The sequence below is a fragment of the Peromyscus maniculatus genome, chromosome 4 (genome assembly GCF_049852395.1).
Source record: "Peromyscus maniculatus bairdii isolate BWxNUB_F1_BW_parent chromosome 4, HU_Pman_BW_mat_3.1, whole genome shotgun sequence".
NCBI classification, from domain to species: Eukaryota; Metazoa; Chordata; class Mammalia; order Rodentia; family Cricetidae; genus Peromyscus; species Peromyscus maniculatus.
The window spans coordinates 136,706,795-136,726,511 of NC_134855.1; the positions used below are offsets into that span (position 1 = coordinate 136,706,795).

At 39.2% G+C, this 19,717-nt stretch overlaps 1 protein-coding gene across 3 annotated transcripts in view; it reads right to left on the minus strand.

Annotated features, from left to right (window-relative positions):
- Window positions 1-19,717, minus strand: part of Rbl1 (RB transcriptional corepressor like 1) — a 58,824-nt gene that overhangs the window by 34,080 nt on the left and 5,027 nt on the right. For all 3 annotated transcript variants that reach the window (XM_076571066.1, XM_006984145.4, XM_042276660.2), the window contains exons 2-11: window positions 18,730-18,863; window positions 14,187-14,387; window positions 13,808-13,872; window positions 13,594-13,722; window positions 13,334-13,494; window positions 9,663-9,712; window positions 8,737-8,923; window positions 7,823-7,989; window positions 3,252-3,364; window positions 2,561-2,664 (exon numbers count right to left, since the gene is read on the minus strand). In XM_076571066.1, the coding sequence (XP_076427181.1) occupies window positions 2,561-2,664; window positions 3,252-3,364; window positions 7,823-7,989; window positions 8,737-8,923; window positions 9,663-9,712; window positions 13,334-13,494; window positions 13,594-13,722; window positions 13,808-13,872; window positions 14,187-14,387; window positions 18,730-18,782 (1,230 nt within the window). In that variant the 5' untranslated portion in view covers window positions 18,783-18,863. The remainder of the gene's footprint in view (window positions 1-2,560; window positions 2,665-3,251; window positions 3,365-7,822; window positions 7,990-8,736; window positions 8,924-9,662; window positions 9,713-13,333; window positions 13,495-13,593; window positions 13,723-13,807; window positions 13,873-14,186; window positions 14,388-18,729; window positions 18,864-19,717) is intronic.

Consider the following 19,717-nt stretch of genomic DNA (forward strand, 5'->3'; position numbering starts at 1 on the left):
AGAACTGACTCCTGCAAGTTATAATATGAGACACGACGTTCACTCAACACACACTAAATATATATGTAAATACAAAGAAAATGTACAGAACAAAAATAGAAAACACTCTTAGCAGTCCTCGAGGTGATCAGACTTGGTCAAACGTTCAAAGAAAATCCCCCCCCCCTTTTTTTAAAAGAAAAACAAATACTCTTTTACAATTTAAGAATTTCTGAGTTATGAACAAATTGATAATTGTTAGCTTAATAGTTTGAGGGCCAGAGTGCTTATCAACAGGAACTGGGAATGAAGGACATAGAAAGATCAATTATAGGGAGAGAACACTGATGGTATACTGCTGTGGCATAATGCTCTTGTACACTGTAAAGATTTGTCACTGAAACTGGTTTAATAAAACACTGACTGGCCAGTAGCCAATCTGTAGGTAGAGTAACCAGTCTAGGAGAATTCTGGAAAGAGGAAAAGCAGTCAGGAGTTGCCAGCCAGACACAAGGAAGTAAGATGAGAATGTTGTTTTGAGAAAAGATACCAAGCCATATGGCTAAACATAGATAAGAATAGTAGGTTCATTTAAGTGTCAGAACTAGTTAGTAATAAGCCTGAGCTACCAGCTGAGCACTTTTAAGTAACATTAAGATTCCAAGTCAATTATTTGGGAAGTAGCTGCTGGGTATTTGGGAACAGGCAGGTGGGAGAGAAACTTCTGCCTACAGTATAGCAAAGATGATGTTTTTGTATTTTACTTTTCTACCTCAAGATGGATGTGTCAAAATCAACAATAGAAATTAAAAATAAAATCATCCTGTCCAAATCTGCCATAAACTGCTGATCCTCCACAATGGCATGTGAAATCACTACTTCAGATAACAACATGGCTGTGTGCCAGCACCATGTTGAGGTTGAGGGCAGCGATGGGCCAGCAAGCGTTGGCCCTGCTCCAGGGCCTCTAGGGGGCACTGCGGGCACTCAGGCGCTTTGAAGGTCAAGATGTGCAAGGGTGTGGAGCCACATGAGCTTTGTCTATATTCCAAAATGTTTTTCATTCAATTTGGGTAACTATCCAAAAAAAAAAACCTATGAGTTCATACCTTCAATTTTCTATAGAACTTAAACCAGGTTTAAAGCTAAACACCCAGATGTGAAACTTTCAGAACTGATTAGAAAAACTGTGGCCCTGTGGAGGGAATTACTGTATTCAGAAGAAAAAAGTATATTAAGCTAATTTTAAGGCAGGATAGAAAGCATACAAAGAAGCTATGAGCAAGTTTAAAGAACAACTAACTCCAAGTCAGATGATGTCTTCTGAGAAAGAAATCAGGCAAAATATTTTTTAAAAAAAAGCATTATTAAAAAGGAGAGAATTGGGGCTGGAGAGATGGCTCAGAGGTTAAGAGCACTGCTTGTTCTTCCAAGGGTCCTGAGTTCAATTCCCAGCAACCACATGGTGGCTCACAACCATCTGTAATGAGATCTGGTGCCCTCTTCTGGCCTGCAGGGATATGTGCAGACAGAATACTGTATACATTCTAAATAAATAGATCTTTAAAAAAAAAAAAAAAAAAAAAGGAGAGAATTAATTTTGCCTGAAAAAACAAAAAGACCTCAATCAGCATATTTACTATATAAAAGTTTCCAAGAGGCTAATGATGAATCTGCTCAGGGGAAACTGAGACTATACCAGGTTTGGAAAAAATCTGTCTAATGCACATATATTCAGCTTGCTAAAGATGATAGACTTCGTTATGGTAATAAAATGAAGTCTTAAGAAGAGCAAATGGCTGAAGTTGGACAGAATGATCTCATCAGTCGTAATATGAAATGATCAGATGACATCACTGAGAATTAAGATTGAAGAAGAGATGTCTTTGTGATTAGGCACAAGAAACCAATTAGGTTTCAATGCCTCAAGTTGTTGTCAAATTAGAAAGGATAAAGTTGGTTAACATTTGATATTCAATTCCTGTTTCTGTAACTCATGGACTTCTGCCCGTTGAATACATTTCTACTGGTATTTTCAAGCCCTGACAGACAGTGGGAATTTCTGCCTTTTGCTTAAGAACTGGAGAGGAGCTGTCCACGCAGATGTGGTGGTGATCACTCTGCCTCTGATGGAAGCAAACAGACGGTGAGGCTTTTACACTGGTGACAGTTGTGTGTGAGTGTGCACCTTGTATTCTGGGGCCAGAGCTGCTTTCACAGCTGTTGCAGAACCGTGATGTAACTGCGTTTTCAAAGCAGCTTCCACACTCATTAGGTAAAGTCTAGCTCCTAGGCACAGGTCAAGTGTAGAGTTGATGGCAGTACATACAAGTGATTGTTGGTGTTATGACAACGTTTTCTAATAGAAACAAAGGGATTTACACATCTTTCTCATTATCTTTTTTTTTTTCTTAAAGTAAAAACTAAGAAATTCTGTACCAAGTCTGTGCCTATTTTCTATATTGCATAGAATAAAAATTCTGATTTTCTTCAAAAGAGAAAAAAATCAAACAAAAAACCCACTACTTCCCTGGTAGGACTTTGAGACATTGCTGGTGGCTATGAGGGTAGTTTTACTTACTGACATGTCCATTCCATGAAGTCTTCGTGTTTCCTGGACCATTATAGTCTCTAATATTTTATAATACAAAATTTCTGCCAGTTTTAGTCTGTTTACAGCAAAATCTATGGGAAATAAAGGAAAGTATATGTTATTGAAATTTAGTTGTAAGGACAACTAAAGAGGAAACTTAAATTGTTACTTTAACTATAAGAAAAGGGAAGGGAAAGAGGACTGGAGAGATGGCTCAGAGGTTAAGAGTACCACTGCTCTTCCAGAGGTCCTGAGTTCAATTCCCAGCAACCACATGGTGGCTCAGAACCATCTGTAATGAGATCCAGTGCCCTCTTCTGGCCTGCAAACATGCATTTAGGCAGAACACTGTCTACATAATAAATAAATAAATAAATAAATAAATAAATAAATAAATAAATAAATCTTAAAAAAAAAAAAAGAAAAGGGAAAGAATTCTACTTTGGGGGACACTCTCCATACTTAATAGTGGGCCAATTTTCTTTTTTCTTTTTTTTGTTTTTTTTCCGAGACAGGGTTTCTCTGGGTAGCTTTGCGCCTTTCCTGGAACTCACTTGGTAGCCCAGGCTTGGCCTCAAACTCACAGAGATCTGTCTGGTTCTGTCTCCCGGGTGCTGGGATTAAAGGCGTGTGCCACCACCGCCCGGCCCATGGGCCAATTTTCAATTTCTCTTCTTACCTATGTGAGATCCTGGCTGCTTATCTGTGGACTGAGTATAGTGTTGGCAGAAAATCTCTCCTATTCCTTTCACTATTTTTGTAATGTTTTCCATAGGATTCCGCATACAAGATCTATAAAATACAAGAGGGAAAACCCAGATTATCAACATTTCTCAAGATTCTTCAAGACCATAGGGTTGGGATGTAGCTCAGGTAGACTGCTTGCCCAGCACACTCAAGACCATTGACTGCACACACACACACACACACACACACACACACACACACACACACACACAGAGAGAGAGAGAGAGAGAGAGAGAGAGAGAGAGACAGGTGAGCTCAACACTGGAATACAAAATCATGAAGATCATGAGTTCAAGATCAGTCTGGGTTACAAAGCTAAAGAACAAAACTAAAAACCTAAAAACTAGCAGTTTTTAGCGGCTAAAGTTCTATTATGAGTTATGAACTTATAAATTTAAATAAAGATACATATATATATAGCAACATATAATAAAGATATGTAGTCCCAATGAATTTCTATATAATAAAATTAACAAAAGCAAAATTTCACATGTAAAAAATTACATATAAATTTTTTTAACTTTGACTACCTTATATATGTTATATAAAATGTAAGCATGAGCTATGTCTTTGTGACTGGCTTATTTTATTTAGTATACTCAAGGCCGAGACGCTGTGGTATATGACTGGTTTTCCTTCCTTTTAAAGGCTAAATAATACTTTATTCTATTCACCTGTAGGTATTTTGTTTCCACATATTGATGACCGTGAATAATGTTGCAGGGAATACAATATACAACTATCCCTTACATCCCTCTAAATCCTATTTCAGCACATGAGAGGGAGAGGCAGGCAGATCTGTGAGAGTTCCAGGCCAGCCAGGGCTGTATAGTGAGATCCTGTCTCAGTAACAACAGCATAAACCACATAACAGAAGATCCTATTTTCAACTTCTTGAATACATTAACCGAGTCCTATGATAATCAGCTTTAATTTTTTTTTTTTTTTTTTGAGACAGGGTTTCTCTGTGTAACAGCTTTATATGTCCTGAAATTCACTCTATAGACCAAGCTGGCCTCAAACTCACAGAGATCTGCCTGCCTCTGCCTCCTGAGTGCTGGGATTCAAGGTGTGCAACACTACCGCCTGGCCCGACTTTTATTCTTCATAAATTCTGTTGTGTGATGGTCTACACATGGGCACCAGAGGATGACTGGGGAATGGCTCTCTTTCCACCATGGGTCTAGACATCAAATTCAGGCTGTCAGGATTATGCAACAAGCACTTTTACACAATGAGCCACGTCACCACCCAATGTTTTCTATTCTGAGAAAACATCCTATCATTTCCACTATGATTGCACCATTTTCCAACCCTCAACAAGAATGTCCAAGGATTCTAATTTCTTCCTGTTCTTTTTTTTTTTTTTAATTTATTTAACTTTATTTATGTGTGTTGGTTCGAAGGTGTCATCCCCTGAAACTGGAATTAGAGACAGTTGTGAGCTGCTGTGTGGGGTTGGGAATTGAACCTGGGTCCATCTGGAAGAACAGCCAGTGCTCTTAAGCACTGAGTCATCTCTCCAGCCCCTAATTTCTTCCTCTTCTAACTAACACTCCTGATCATCTTTTGACTTTGGGATAGTGAAAGGTCTGGCAACCTTGACGACAGGAACAGGAGGTGACTGCTCAGTGTGGGGCTGATGTGCACTTCTCCAGGTAGTGATGCTCAGCACTCTTTCTTTCACATTAGCCCTTTGTCTCTCTGGAAAAATAACATTTAAAACATTTGTAACTGTAGTGATTTGTGTGGATGAAGAGGGATGTAGGTCACAGCATATGAGGGAACCTTGAGGAAGTTGGTTCTATACATATGTAAGTCTTGGGGACTGAACTTATCAGGTACTTGCTGAGCTGCCTTACCAGCCTGCTCTGTTTTTTGTGGGGGGAGGGTTGAGACAGGGTTTCTCTGTGTAGCTTTGGAGCTTGTCCTGGAACTCACTCTGTAAACCAGGCTGGCCTCAAACTCACAGAGATCCGCCTACCTCTGCCTCCCGAGTGCTGGGAGTAAAGGCGTGCGCCACGGCTGCCCATCCCACTGAGGTATTTTATTGATATGAATATTTCACAGTCTTAGGAAGTTAATCCCAGGACTTTCATCTATGTGTCTTTATTTATGTCCTGCTTTTTCAAGGTTCACCATGCTAGGCCCTATCATGCCTGCTGACCTTGTCAGTACAATGAGATCAAACCGAAGGGACAGGAGCAGATCAGTCCACTATTGCTCTAGGTCTCTGAGCTACATAGCACATCTCAGGCAGTCACTCTATACTCACTCTTCCTGTGAGGCTTATTACAATTTTGCCATCTCTGTGATCACCAATGATTACAAAATATAACCATGCCTCAGCATCAGCTGGAAGCTGTTGACTGTGGAGCACACCCCTCCCTTTCTTTATTCGTGTCTATGTAGATCTATGCAGTTGTGTGTGGACACCAGAGGTCTACTCTGGACATCAATCCTCAGGAACTGGCCATTTTGTTTTTCAGAGCTTCTCCCACTAGCCTGGGTTCTTAGATTAGGCTAGGCTGGCTAGCCAGGGAGCTCCAAGGATCCTCTTGCTTCTGCCTCCTTGGTGCTGTGATTTACAAAGGCATGTCACCACACTCCACTTCTTTACATGGGGTCTGGGGATCAACTCAGGGCCTCAGCACTTTACCAACTAAGTTACCTCCCCAGCCCCTGAGTCATCTTTTAAAACTGTCCAGGGCTCACATAACCAGGATGTGCTCTCCTTCCTCCATAGCCGTCAAGGAAAAGAGGACTGAGCTGCAGAGGTAGGTGCAGCCTAAGTTATCTGACAGGACTAATTCTCAGAAGACAGCAGCAGTGGCTGGGTCTGGAGACACTGGCACCTCTCTCCCTACCCCTGCTTGCTTATTTTTGAGACAAGGTCTTGTGTAACCTAGCCTGGCCTTGAACTCTTGATCATTATGCCTCAATAGATCTACAGAGGAAAGAGCTCAGTATAGAATACTAATTAGTACAATTACACCTTTATCAAATATACCCCTTTCCCAGTACCACTTCTTGGGGATGGCCATATGAGAACCATCCATTTCTTTTCCTAACCACTAATTGAGAAGTTTATAAGTCACCTCTCTTTCCCCAAAGGCAGCTACTGGTCATTATTTTTTGATTCTCATTATTCTCTTACTTCATTAGGATTCAGGAAAGAATGGTATCTGATCTGGCTTCACCCTACCCTCTTTACCAAGAAACACACCTCTTAAAAAGCAAGTCCACAAAATTCCATTATACACTAGCCCTAGTAAGTAACCAGTCTCACCTGGAATAGCCACTCAGATTGAACTCAGTTAAAGTGAACTTAGGGCCAGGTAGATGGCTCAGTGGGTAAGGGCACTTGCCTCTAAGCCTAACAACCTGAATTCGATATCCATAATCCAAATGGTGGAAGGAGAGAAATGACTTTCTCAAGTTGTTCTCTGGCTTCTACAAACATGTCATGGCACTCTTAACCGTCCTCCCATAAATATATAAATGAATGCGAAAACATTAAAAAAAAAATCAACTAAAAAGAAAAACAACAAATAACTCGAGTACTTACCAGGATGGAATGTGAGCACTCAACAGACTTTCAAATATACTTGAAAGCCTATTATTCTGTGAAATATCGTAATTTTCAGTAGGTATTTCTGCCTAGATGGCACCGTATTTTGTGACTGAATTGATGTAGCAAAACTTGTCACATGCACTCCTAGCCTCAAAAATTCTGACTATATTAAAAGCAGAACTGAACAAAGAATCTAATTTTTTTAATATATATATATATATATATACATTTTATTTTACAATACCATTCAGTTCTACATATCAGCCATGGGTTCCCCTATTCTCCCCCCTCCCACCCCCTCCCCTTACCCCCAGCCCACCCTCCATTCCCACCTCCTCCAGGACAAGTCCTCCCCCGAGGACTGCGATCAACCTGGTAGACTCAGTCCAGGGAGGTCCAGTCCCTTCCTCCCAGACTGAGCCAAGTGTCCCTGCATAAGTTCCAGGTTTCAAACAGCCAACTCATGCAATGAGCACAGGACTTGGTCCCACTGCCTAGTTGCCTCCCAAACTGATCAAGCCAATCAACTGTCTCACCTATTCAGAGGGCCTGATCCAGCTGGGGGCCCCTCAGCCTTTGGTTCATAGTTCATGTGTTTCCATTCATTTGGCTATTTTTTTTTCAATAATTGAGTAAAACTGAAATTTATTATATGCCACAGTCATCCTAGGGACCTCCATGCTATATATATATATATATATATATATATATATATATATATATATATATATATATATATATATATATATATATATACAGCCTCCATGGTCCTATGGGTTGTGGTCTGATTGCTCTTTATTTTATATCTAGAATCCACCTATGAGTGAGTACATACCATAACTGTCTTTCTGGGTTTGGGTTACCTCACTCAGGATGATTTTTCAAAGAATCTAATTTTAATAAAACATTTAGGAATATATTATACTCACTCGAAAATACTCAGAAGTTGCTCACTTGGTGCATTTTTCAGGCCAGCCACGATACTCTGTAAGCGGCTTACACTCTGAGTAGCTGAAGCAACAGGTGTGGTGACCGCCTCCTTTTCTTGTAAATACCGCCGTCCAGTAAGCGGGGTAGAAGGTGCAAACGACTGCTTCTGTCAGAGAAGGAAAATGTGCGAAATTAGTGAGACATCTTCTCCTCTGCCCCTGTGTCTGACGCAGCGTCTGCCCATCTTCTCTATCCCTATGCACAGGTCCATTACTTACCACTCTCTTCCTTTTCAGGTCAGCCAGCAGGTGTCCAGCAGTATTATACAAATGACAGCCATACAAGAGAATCATACTTCCTATGTGTAGTCTCATTTTATCTCATACACCATACCTTAACTATAATGTATATCTATTTTAATTTTATACTTGAGGAAATAGCAGAGATAGTAAAAAGTTTGTCTGTGCTAATGAAGTTAATATAAGAGCTGGGAAGCAGGCCCCCACGCTCCACAGGAGTCAGTTTTCCATTGGCTTTTGTCCTCTAATAAGTCTCACACATAAACATGGAATTAAGCCTTGGTCCTCAGCACTCCAGTCTACACTTACACAGCAAAAGCCAGAGAAAAGCAGTTGTGTCAAGCGTAGGGAAGTAAACAATTCTGAAGCAACATAACACAGGTAAAGCTGAGGCAAAGAGCCTGGTAAGAAAGCCCGAGCTTACGTCCAAAGTCATACAATGACAAGCCCAGGTGAACTTGAAAAATGGATGTAAGCTGTGACTAACAGTAAGAGTAAGTGCTATAGTAGAAGAAACTCAATATTTAACTTGAAAGATGCCTCTGCTGTTAGTAGAATCACACAGAGAAAAGACAAGTATCATTCAGAACTGAGGCCACACTAGGTTATATTACTTTTTCAAAGTGTTGTTGAAGGTTGTATTCCACATTGGCCTGTGATGTCAGTTTCTCAAATGGGGTGTCAGCAATGAACTTTCGAGGTGTTCCAATTTCCTCCTCTGCATCTGCTCCCAAAAAGATCCTCTCATCAAAGTCGCCCACAGTTAGAACATACTCCTCATACTCCTTGTTAACCGCTTTGCTGCAAAGAGAATTGCTTTAAGCTGCCAGAACGAAACTGAGCTGGACGACAGGCATATCTCAGATGAAGACAGATCATCCTACAGCGTGGAAAAAGTGATGGCTCTGTATTTTTATTGCCTTTGCATATCAAATATCGGAGGTCCCTACCTGATTAAGAACATTCATGCTGGTCACAGCAATAACTTACCTTGAAGTGCAAGTGAAAGGAACCATATACTTAATCTTAAAACAGTGAAGCTAATTCGAGAAAATAAAGTGACAGCTGATCACTGAGGAAATAACAATGGCTTTGAAACAGGGGCATTCTCAACTGCTAATGTCAATTAATTTGAAGACTATAAACTCAAATACAGATGTCACTGGGTATATTTCTGAATTCTCAGGGGAGTACAGCTGTTTCAAATGCCAATGTTTCTTAAATGTATTTAACTAACAAGGCTTAATGACAATTCCATTCAATGCCATTAAAGTAAGACTTTTGAATTTGAAGGAATTATCTTGATATTTAGTGTTTCACTTAACAAATTTCCACAAATCATTATTGCCAGTCTGTGACATGCCAGGCACTATTTGTATTAGCTATTTACCTATTGTCTATAAGATCTCATGTAGCCTAGGCTGGCCTCAAACTCACTATGTAGCTAAGGCTGGCCTTGAATTTCTGATACTCCTGCCACCAAGTCCTAAGTACTGAGATTACATACAGGTGTGCACCACACTCATCTTTAAATACTTACCTATTATCAGTAAAACTGGAAAGGTCCAAGAGACATTCACCTTTTAAAATCTGGCAACAAAAAAAATAATTTAGGGAATATCAAAAAGCACCAATGTGAGATTTCTGTAACATTTCACATATGTGTAACACATGTAAAAAGAATTATTAAATTTCCAAGCAGGGGCTTGAGACATGACTCAGCGGTTAGCAGCACTGGCTGTTCTCACAGAGGACCTGGATCCTGTCCCCAGCAGCCAGACAGTGGTTCACAACTATCTATAACTCCAGTTCTAGAGGATCTGATGCCTCTTCTGAGCTCTGAAGGATCCTGCACACATGTGGTGCAAAGACACATTCAGTCATACACACACAGAAAATTAAATATTTTTAAAAGGACACCTAGACCAGTAAAACCTCTATCATAGAACATTAAAACAAATTTAAAGTCAATTTTTTTTAAATCTTCTAGCATCATCCTCCCAAATAAGTAAAATCAAAGGTTTTTGGTTTTAATGGAACTGGATATTGAATTTAGGACCTCACTCACGCTAAGTGAGCACTACACCACTGTGATACACAACCCTAAAGACAAATTTTCAAAATACTGCAAGGTTTGTCTACAGCAGTTCTTTTCAAAATTTAAAAATATTTTCATTAATTCTTTAAGAATTGCACATAAGGTATTTTGACCATATTTACCCACTTGTAATTCCTCCCATATCCACGCCCCCCCTCCCTCCACTCCTTAAAATAATCCACTGAGTCCAACTTGTGCCACCCATAAACCTGGGAAGAGGGTCGTCCGTTGGAGTGTGGTTAACTTCCATGAGCCATACTGTAAAGAACACAGACTCTCCCTCCCCCGAAGCTATCAACGAACCATAGTTCCTTGGTTAGGAATGGGGGCTCTTCCTACTCCATACTAAAATGTTGACTGGATTGATGCTGTGCAGGCAACCATAGCTGCTGTGAACTCATTGAGTGGAGTGGTTCTGTCATATCCCAAAGATATTGTTTTGCTCTAGTCCTCCCTAACCTCTGGATATTAGAATTCCCCCACCACTTCCAAATGATCCCTGAGCCTTGGGAGGGGATGTGATACAGATGTCCCTTTTGTAGCTAAGCATTCCACTGACATTTACTCTCTGCACTAAGAAAGCATTTTTAACAAACTTTAATGATTTAATGAGTAATTCTAGTGAAAGAGGTTCATTAATAAACACTAATCTATGAGAAGGAAAACTAAAGTTACTATAACACGCTTCAGGCAAGCAAAAAGTTTAAAAGGAGAGCCAGATGTGGTGTAGCAGATGCTTGCAATCCCAGAATTTGAGAGGCAGAGGAAGAGGATTGGTGGTGTAAGGTTATCCTTGGTTCCACAGTGAGTTTGAGGCCAGCCTAAAGTACATGAGACCCTGTCTCAAAACAAACAAATAAAAAAGATTAAAAGAAAATTTAGGGGGCTGGGGCTGGGTCCCAATGGTACAGTACTAGCCTAGCATTTACAAAGCCTTGGATTTGATCTTCAGTACCACAAACAGAAAGAGGGGAAGACCTTAATTCCTATTACTGGTGAGAAAGAAAAACCAGTTATCAATAGTTCCATCTACCTCACTAGACTTAGATTGTCATTATGTTGGGTCACAAAGGGAAATGCCTTCAAGAGCAAGGGTCCATCATATGTGAATGAACAGAGAAGAGCTAAATGCACATTTGCCATCCTAAAAATTACGGTCATGGTCATCATTTAGCTTGGTAATAGTTTACTATGTAGAAATTCCAACCCTTAGCTGGGCATGGTGGCGCACACCTTTAATCTCAGTAATCAGGAAGCAGAGGCAGGTGAATCTCTGTGAGCTCTAGGCTAGCCTGGTCTACAGAGCGAGTTCCAGGACAGCAATGCCGGTTACATAGACAAATCCTATCTTGAAAAACAAAACCAAAAATTTCCAACCTTGAATTGCCATAGCTTCTTGTTTTTAAAAGCTTTTTATATAAAAAGTCATGTTACTTAAATAATAAATTGAACAAGATAAAACTAAGTATCATCCTATAAGCCAAACAAAACATCTCTGGCCTTAGAGCTGAAATACTATCCTGTCCAAGTATGCAATCCAGAATACTTGAATAGCCTCCAAGTATTTTCAAAACCAGAATGATGGTTTGGATGATGAGTTTGCTTTGGAATGAAATAAATTGTTATAATAATTATGCCAAGACAATACAGAGGTTTGGACCACTGTACCAAGGTATATTGCATCTGCACAATACATTCTTTAAAAGTTTACTTTGCTGGAAGTGTTTAACATACCTATAAGAAACCATGATGTATACATACTCCAGGACATGTAAGAGTAAACACAATGCATGGAAGCAAGAAGAAACCAGTTAGGAAAGGCTTTGTGCTTCAAGAAAATACCATGGCCTATGGGATGGCTGAGCAGACACTGGCTCCTGCCACACAAGCCTGGTAATCTGAATTTGATGCCTGGAACCAACTTAAAGATCGAAGCCAAGAACCCATGAAGTTGTCCTCTGGCCTCCACATATGCTGTGGCATGTGTACTCATATATACACAACAGGCATTCATGCACACATACAATAACAGTAGTACTTTAAAAAAAAATTTAAGCCAGGCTATGGAGGCAAACCCCTTTAATCCCAGCACTTGGGAGGCAGAAACAGGTAGATCTCTGTGAGTTCAAAGCCAGCCTGGTCTACAGAGCTAGTTCTAAGACAGCCAAGGCTACACAGAGAAACCCTGTCTTGAAAAACAAACAACAACAATAATAATTAAATAAAAATCTCTTAATACTAATGGGGAACCAGAGTGATGATTTGAACCAAATCCTTTGGGAAAAGACAAGGCCTAGTTGTATTATATGATTCAATGTTGAAGAAATAAGTTAATAACTCCTCCATGATAAAATAATTCAGAAATATAAAAAATACACAATTAATTAGAGAGAAAAATAATTCAGAATGCATGTAAGCAGCCTGCAAGCAGTTTTCTGCTTTATTTATGTAGAACTAAAGCAATAGTTGCAGCTGGGTATAGTGGCACATGCTTTAATACTTGGGGCAGAGGCAGGAGGATCTCTGTGACTTCAAGGCCAGCATTGTCTACACAGTGATTTCCAGGACAGCCAGAGATAAATAATGAGACCACCTCCAAAACCCAAAAGAGAACAAACAAAACAATAATTGTTATACTATTGCAATGCTTTTAGTAAGCAGCTCTTATGAGAACTACTTAGGGCAGGAAGTCAGTCAGCTCACTCTGAGCTCATGCTTTTCATAAAAATGCTTTATCAGGACAATGCAGGTTCTGTCAGAACCCCTAGAATTGCTGGCATTGCATCTTCCTGACATATAACTGAACACTTTCTTGAACCACTCAGTTTCACTCTTGTGACTAGAGGGCAATATTGCATCACAGCAGACACTGAAACTTGGGACTCAAAAGCATTGGATCCCCTGAAACCGGAGTTACAGGAGGTTATGAGCTGAGAATGGTGGGTACTGGGAATTGAACCTGGGTCTTCTGCAAGAGCAGTAAGTGTTCTTAACTTCTGAGCCATCTCTTTAGCCCCAGACCTGGGACAGCTGACCATGAGTCCACATGTTGAGAAGATTCTTTCCTTTCAGGCTGCTGCTGACTCCTAAACATCGTATTTACTTTTTAGTACCTTCTTATCATAGAGTTTGGAAATGTACGGCTTGAAGTAATGCTCCTTTATTCCTTTTGCTTCTACTAGAAGTCCATCATGTAGATCACAAAGTACAGCAATGATACATGGAGGCTCTTCTGCAGCTTTGAAGTCAGGAGCATGGAAATCAGATGGTAAACCTAGTTTACCATGAAGGGAACAGGAAGGACAAAAAGAACAGTCAGTTTTTCAACCTTTTCTAAAAATTAATAATTACTTTTCAAAAATAAATATTTTACCTTTAAATGATGGATTTAGCAGGTCTCGTCTATTTGGGCACATAATAGCATTGGCAAAAATCAGGTCCAAGCAGCACAGAAGTAGATGGTATGAGTTTACTAAATCATCACCAATCATACGAAAATTACCTTTATAAGGAGAAAAAAGTTAAACATCCAGGGACATCATCAAATCCCAAAGTAGAAATGTAAAGCACTGAGAATGTCAACTTACCCTTAGTGTAAACAAAGAGTGTCCAGCAGAAATTAAAGAGATCCTTTACACTGCAAGGAATTCTCCTAAAATGAAATAATGTATTTTTTTTTGTCTGACTAACCTGCTAAGCATTGAAAGAGCAAACATAAATAAAAGGGTCAAATTCCTTGTAAAACTCCACTCAAGTGGACAGATGGCTCAGAAACAGACTTGTTAAAACACAATCAGCATAAATAAAAAATAATAATAAAAGTATTACCCTTATTTTCAAATATAAGTAACTACCCATAAATTTCAAAAGAAATTCAAGTCTTTGCAGAAAGGTAATATGCAGACTTTTAAAATTAAACTCTCCTAATAATTTTGCATCACAAATATATGAGATTAAAGGTCTCACCTCTGCTTCCTGCTTCGTGGCAATTTTGGCAGCTCTTCATATGGATTTTGAAATATATCTAAAAAAATGGGCTCGAATTTTTTAAAAATTACAGTAGACACTTCAAAATTTCTCTCTAGCCTTTCTATACGTTCACGAAATTCTTGTGGTAGGTTTGACATGTCCATCCACTTCTTCATTTTACTAAAAAACTGTATTAAGCTTCAAAGAAAGGGAAGAAAAGACAACTTTAAAATGAGTCCACAGAATGGATTGAAAATGACATTTTCTTCATGACTAAAAATCTGTTTTAAAAACCTAAATTTATATAAAAACAAAACAAAACCAACAACATAAACCCTCACTCCCAGTGCTATGAATTACACTGGTTCTCTGGATCATCATGGAGACCGACAAGGCTGAAGTGGGAGCAAGCTTCCAGGATGCAGGTGGTAAAAGAACCTACCTATTTCCTTCCTCCTCTACACCTAGGCAATGATCTATATATAGTTTATGAAGTAAATGTTAGTCAACAATGTATAGGTCCACAAAGTTAGTTTGAAGAAAAAATAAGTCTCCCAAATGGAAAGTTGTTCACAAAGTAGTCGACTATTATAGGTTGGGAATAAAATTCAAGTGTTTGAGTTCTTTTTGTTTTTCAAGACAGGGTTTCTCTGTGTAGCCCTGGCTGTCCTGGAACTTGCTCTATAGACCAGCTTGGCCTTGAACTCAGAGATCTGTCTGCCTCTACCTCCCAGGTGCTTGGACTAAAGGTGTGCATCACCAGGACCTGCTAAGTATTTGAGTTCTAATGTGTGGCATTACTACCAAAAATAAAATAAAATAAATATGTAGATACTTAGAAAATCATAAGAGATTGTTATTCCACTTTCTCAGCTTATTCAATAGGGATACTCTGTTAGCATGGTCTTAGATTAAAAACTCATAGTGTCAATGGTTTACTTTATTAAATATCTGGCACTATATAGAGGGATACTTGGTGTTTTTTTTTTAAGTTATCAGTTAATCGTTCACAGGTAAATCTGACATGTTAATTAAATTTGAAATTCTAAAAAAAATCCTTATCAACAACAGCAACAAAAGAAAGAAAGAAAGAAAGAAAGAAAGAAAGAAGGAAAGAAAGAAAGAAAGAAAGAAAGAAAGAAAGAAAGAAAGAAAGAAAGAAAGAAAGAAAGAAAGAAAGGAAAATTGTCACACTATTTTTTTTCTTTTCTTCTCCCAATTAGTTGCTATGGAGAAGTTTTCCCTTTTCTGGCAGGGGTAGACTGGGGCAGGAAGATGCTAAGTGTGGGAAGTTCTCTCCTTGGAGGAATTCCTCAGTTTTGAGAATCACTTCCTTTAGACCACCTTCACTGGAAATTGGGATGCAAAGTTTCCTGTTATGTATGTATCCAAGGCTGGCCTTGAATCATTGACCACATGATGAAAATGAACAGGGTGGCCTCCAAATTATGATCCCCTGCCTCTTGAGTGCTAGGATAACTGACATGTCTCATCACGCCTGACACATTACTTGCAGGCACTGTACCACTAAAAATCATCTTCATGTCTCTGATAAACTATACACAGGATTACATTTGCCATTTTAATGTCTACAGTCCAGTAGCATCTGTACACTCAGGTCACCATCCACTACCAGAACTCATTTGAAATTTTTATTATGAGTATGTACTAATCTAAATCTTGAAGTTATAATTCTCTTGTTTAGAGACAGGTCTTTTGCAGCCCAGGCTGGCTCTGAACTTGTTATATAGCCAAAGATGATCTTGAATCCCTAATCATCCTATCTCCATCACCCCAGAGCTGGAATGACAGGCTTATGCCATACCACCCAGCTTTTATATGGTGCTTGGGATGAAACCTAGGGCCTCAGGCACACTAGGCAAGAAAGCACATTACCAACTGAGCTATATTCCTCAGCCCCATGATAACTTTCTCAGTAAGAGCTACAATTACCCCAGGCCTCTTTCAAAATAGATTACTCTTTATTTGAGCTTTGTCTGATGTCTCCCTATGGTTAAATATACACAATTTGTACATTTTGAAATTGGAGAACTGTGACACAGTGAATTTAAGTCTTTAGGACAACTACACATAGTGGCATACTATATCCATCCTCATCTCATTAGTGTTATTGACTCTGGTCATCTTGCCAATGTTTTCTGTCGTATAGTTGATATTTATTTTTTAACTTGTCACTACTAAGCATCCTGTAGATCTTAGTTCTACCGTTTACTTGCTTCTTTGGCAATCACATAGGACTATACCTGGAAAGGAAACAAAGAAATGCAATAATCCAGACTCAGATAGGTGCTAATGTCCACTTCTGGGCTGTTGAGGGGGTTTGACTGATAAAACTATTTGAGAGCATCTCTACTTCCTATCCCTGAGTACCCAGAATAGAAGAAAGGCAATTACTAAAGCCCCATTCTGGGGGCGGCAGAGTTGGCTCACAGGTTGGGAACACTGGCTGCTCTTCCAAAGGACCTGGTCTCAATTCCCAACACCCACACGACAGCTCACAACTGTCTGTATCTCCAATTCCAAAGGATCCAACACACTCACACAGACACACATGCAGGTCAAACACCAAAGTACATAAAATAAAAATAAACAAATAATTTGAAGCCCCATTGTGGAGGGGGTAGTCATAAGAATAGTTTCAGTTCATTGTAATAAAAAACAAAAACAAAAACAAAAAAAGAACCACAGCTGGGTGGTGGCGGCACACGCCTTTAATTCCAGCACTTGGGAAACAGAGGCAGATGAATCTCTGAGTTTGAGAGTCTGCACCAAGTGAGTTCCAGGACAGCCAGGGCTACTCAGAGAAACGCTGTCTTGGAAAAAACAAAAAACAAACAAAAAAACCCTAACTTGAAAAAAAATTAAAAATAAACACAATAATTTTAGCTCCATGGAAAATTAATAGTCAAGATGATTAAAGATTCTTCATAGATCTCTGGGCTGGAGAGATGGCTCAGCCGTTAAAGGCTAGGCTCACAACCAAAAATAAAAGATTCTTCATAGATCTCAATTTTTGTCATTGATAAAAATAAAGAGTAATGTTACGGTAACTTTAAATTGAGCAAAATCTATCCACTGTTGTAGAAACAATCTGATCTTTTTGTCATCACTGGCCACATAATTTTTTAAATCTCTATTATAATAACTGGCTATTATTAACATGGTGTCTCATGCCTATAATCCCAATAATGTCAAAAGACACAACAACTACAGAAATATTCCTTATTAAAGGGGAATAAATAGGCATAAGTAAATGTAGTACTAATCCAAAATTGGGAACTATACTCAAAGAAAAGCAATGCTCTCAGGAAGATTATTAGATAGACTAACAAAACTAGAATAGAGATGGCAGATTTGAAAAAAGTGTTGAGTTTCCTTAAGTTTATAACTATCACAGTTCATTAAGAAATACCTCTGAAACTGGGCTTGATGACATACATCTACCACTGTAGCACTTGGAAGGCTGAAGCAGGAGCCACACAGTTTGAGGCTAGCCTGGACCTGGGCTATATATAGTAAGATACACTCTCAAAAATAAGTAAATAACTAATTAATTAAAATGTCATTGAAAAAAATTTAAGATAAAAGGCTATAAAGAATACAACTCATTTTGAAATCATTAAGGAACAAACAGAGAGAAAGAGCATAATACTTGATATAGAAAGATAAAGTGACAAGTAAGGTAGACGGGCAGTACAGGGGAGACTGGATCACAGGTATACGGGTGTTCTTTCCATTTCTCTCTTTGCCTAATAATTTTCCTCTACGCTTTAAATTATTTCTAAATTTTAAAGGATTAGTGAGCAAAAGCATAGCTAAAATCAATGTAACGAAGTCTTCGGTTGAAGTTAGACTCTGAAGAGCCAAAGTCGAGAAGCAGGGTCATACTGGGAAAGAACATGAAGTGACAGACTAGGGACTGAACAATGTCCAATGAGTTAAAATGAGAAGAAGAATCCTAAAAGGAATTCAGGACTCTGTGTACATGTGGTGTGTGTTTATGTGTGTGCATGCATGAGTGCATGTGTGTATACTTTGTTCAAGTGGCTACATGTGCAAGCCATCAAATGATACCAGAATATCTCCCTCAATCATTTTTCCACTGGAATTTTTTATTTTTAAATTTATCTTTGTGTGTGTGTGTGTGTGTGTGTGTGTGCGCGCGCGCGCACGCGCGCGCGCGCGCGCGCACACACATGCCATATCTAAGCAGGTGCCCGAGGAGGCAAGGAGGAAGTGTCAGAACCCTTTGAAGTATAGTTACAGGGAGTTATGAGCCCCGATATGGATGTTAGGAAGCCCTCTTAAACACGGGGCCATCTCTCCAGAACCTCCACTTCAATTAGAGCTGTCATTTTGACTGGACTGGCTAGCTAGCAAGCCCCAGGACTGGCTTACCCCAGTCCCCCAGCACTAAGGCTCTAGAGCACAGGAAGCCAGGTTCTCATGTTTGTGTGACAGACACTCTACCCAATTTTAGTACTTCTAAAACATCCTTTGGAAAAACAAAACGCTTTACCTTAACTTAGCTGAGCGTAGTATTCTGGTCAGTGAAACACAGTTTCCTTCCATGATGCCCTTCCCCACTGTAGGAATGATGCTCTTGCGGCAAGCAACATATAAAGAACATGCCAGCCAGTGTATGACTTCTCCCTGCAGGCAGATGCAAGAAAAATACAGAGACACCTTAAAATGCTTATTTGGGAAAGGCCTCACAATTTCATCTCTCTAAACCCTAAGAAGAAATAAGGTTAATACAATCCCAAACATCAGTACAGACCCCCACATTCTCCTTCCTGTTCTTAGAACAAGAACATGAAAAATCAAGAATTTTCCTGAATTTCTAAATCTAAAAATAGATCTCTTGGGGCTGGAGAGATGGCTCAGAAGTTAAGAGCACTGGCTGCTCTTCCAGAGGTCCTGAGTTCAATTCCCAGCAACCACGTGGTGGCTCATAACCGCCTATAACAAGATCTGGTGCCTTCTTCTGGCGTGCAGGCATATATGGAGGCAGAATGTTGTATATATAATAAATAAATAAATCTTAAAAAAAAATAGATCTCTTTCTTGATTCCAAATTTAACCTTACCAAAATAATTCTACTAAAATCTCTTCGTATTCTCTCTCTCTCTCTCTCTCTCTCTCTCTCTCTCTCTCTCTCTCTCGTTGAGACAGAAGTTTGTGTAGCCTTGGTTGTCTTGGAACTAGCTCTGTAGATCAGGCTGTCCTTGAACTCACAGAGGTCCACCTGCCTTTATTTCCTGAATGCTAGGATTAAAGGCATATGCCACCACCACCTGGTAGTCATATTCTTGATGGTACTTATTCTTTTCTATCATTTAAGTTTTATGTTTCTTTTTAAGCATTTTGGCAGAGAAAAGAAAAAATAAATTAGAATGTTATCAAGGGAGTCACATGTCAAAATATTAATACTTAATATACTGATATATAATGGTATATTAATATTAATACCAACAATATGAAAGACAATGTCATTTTTGTGAGGT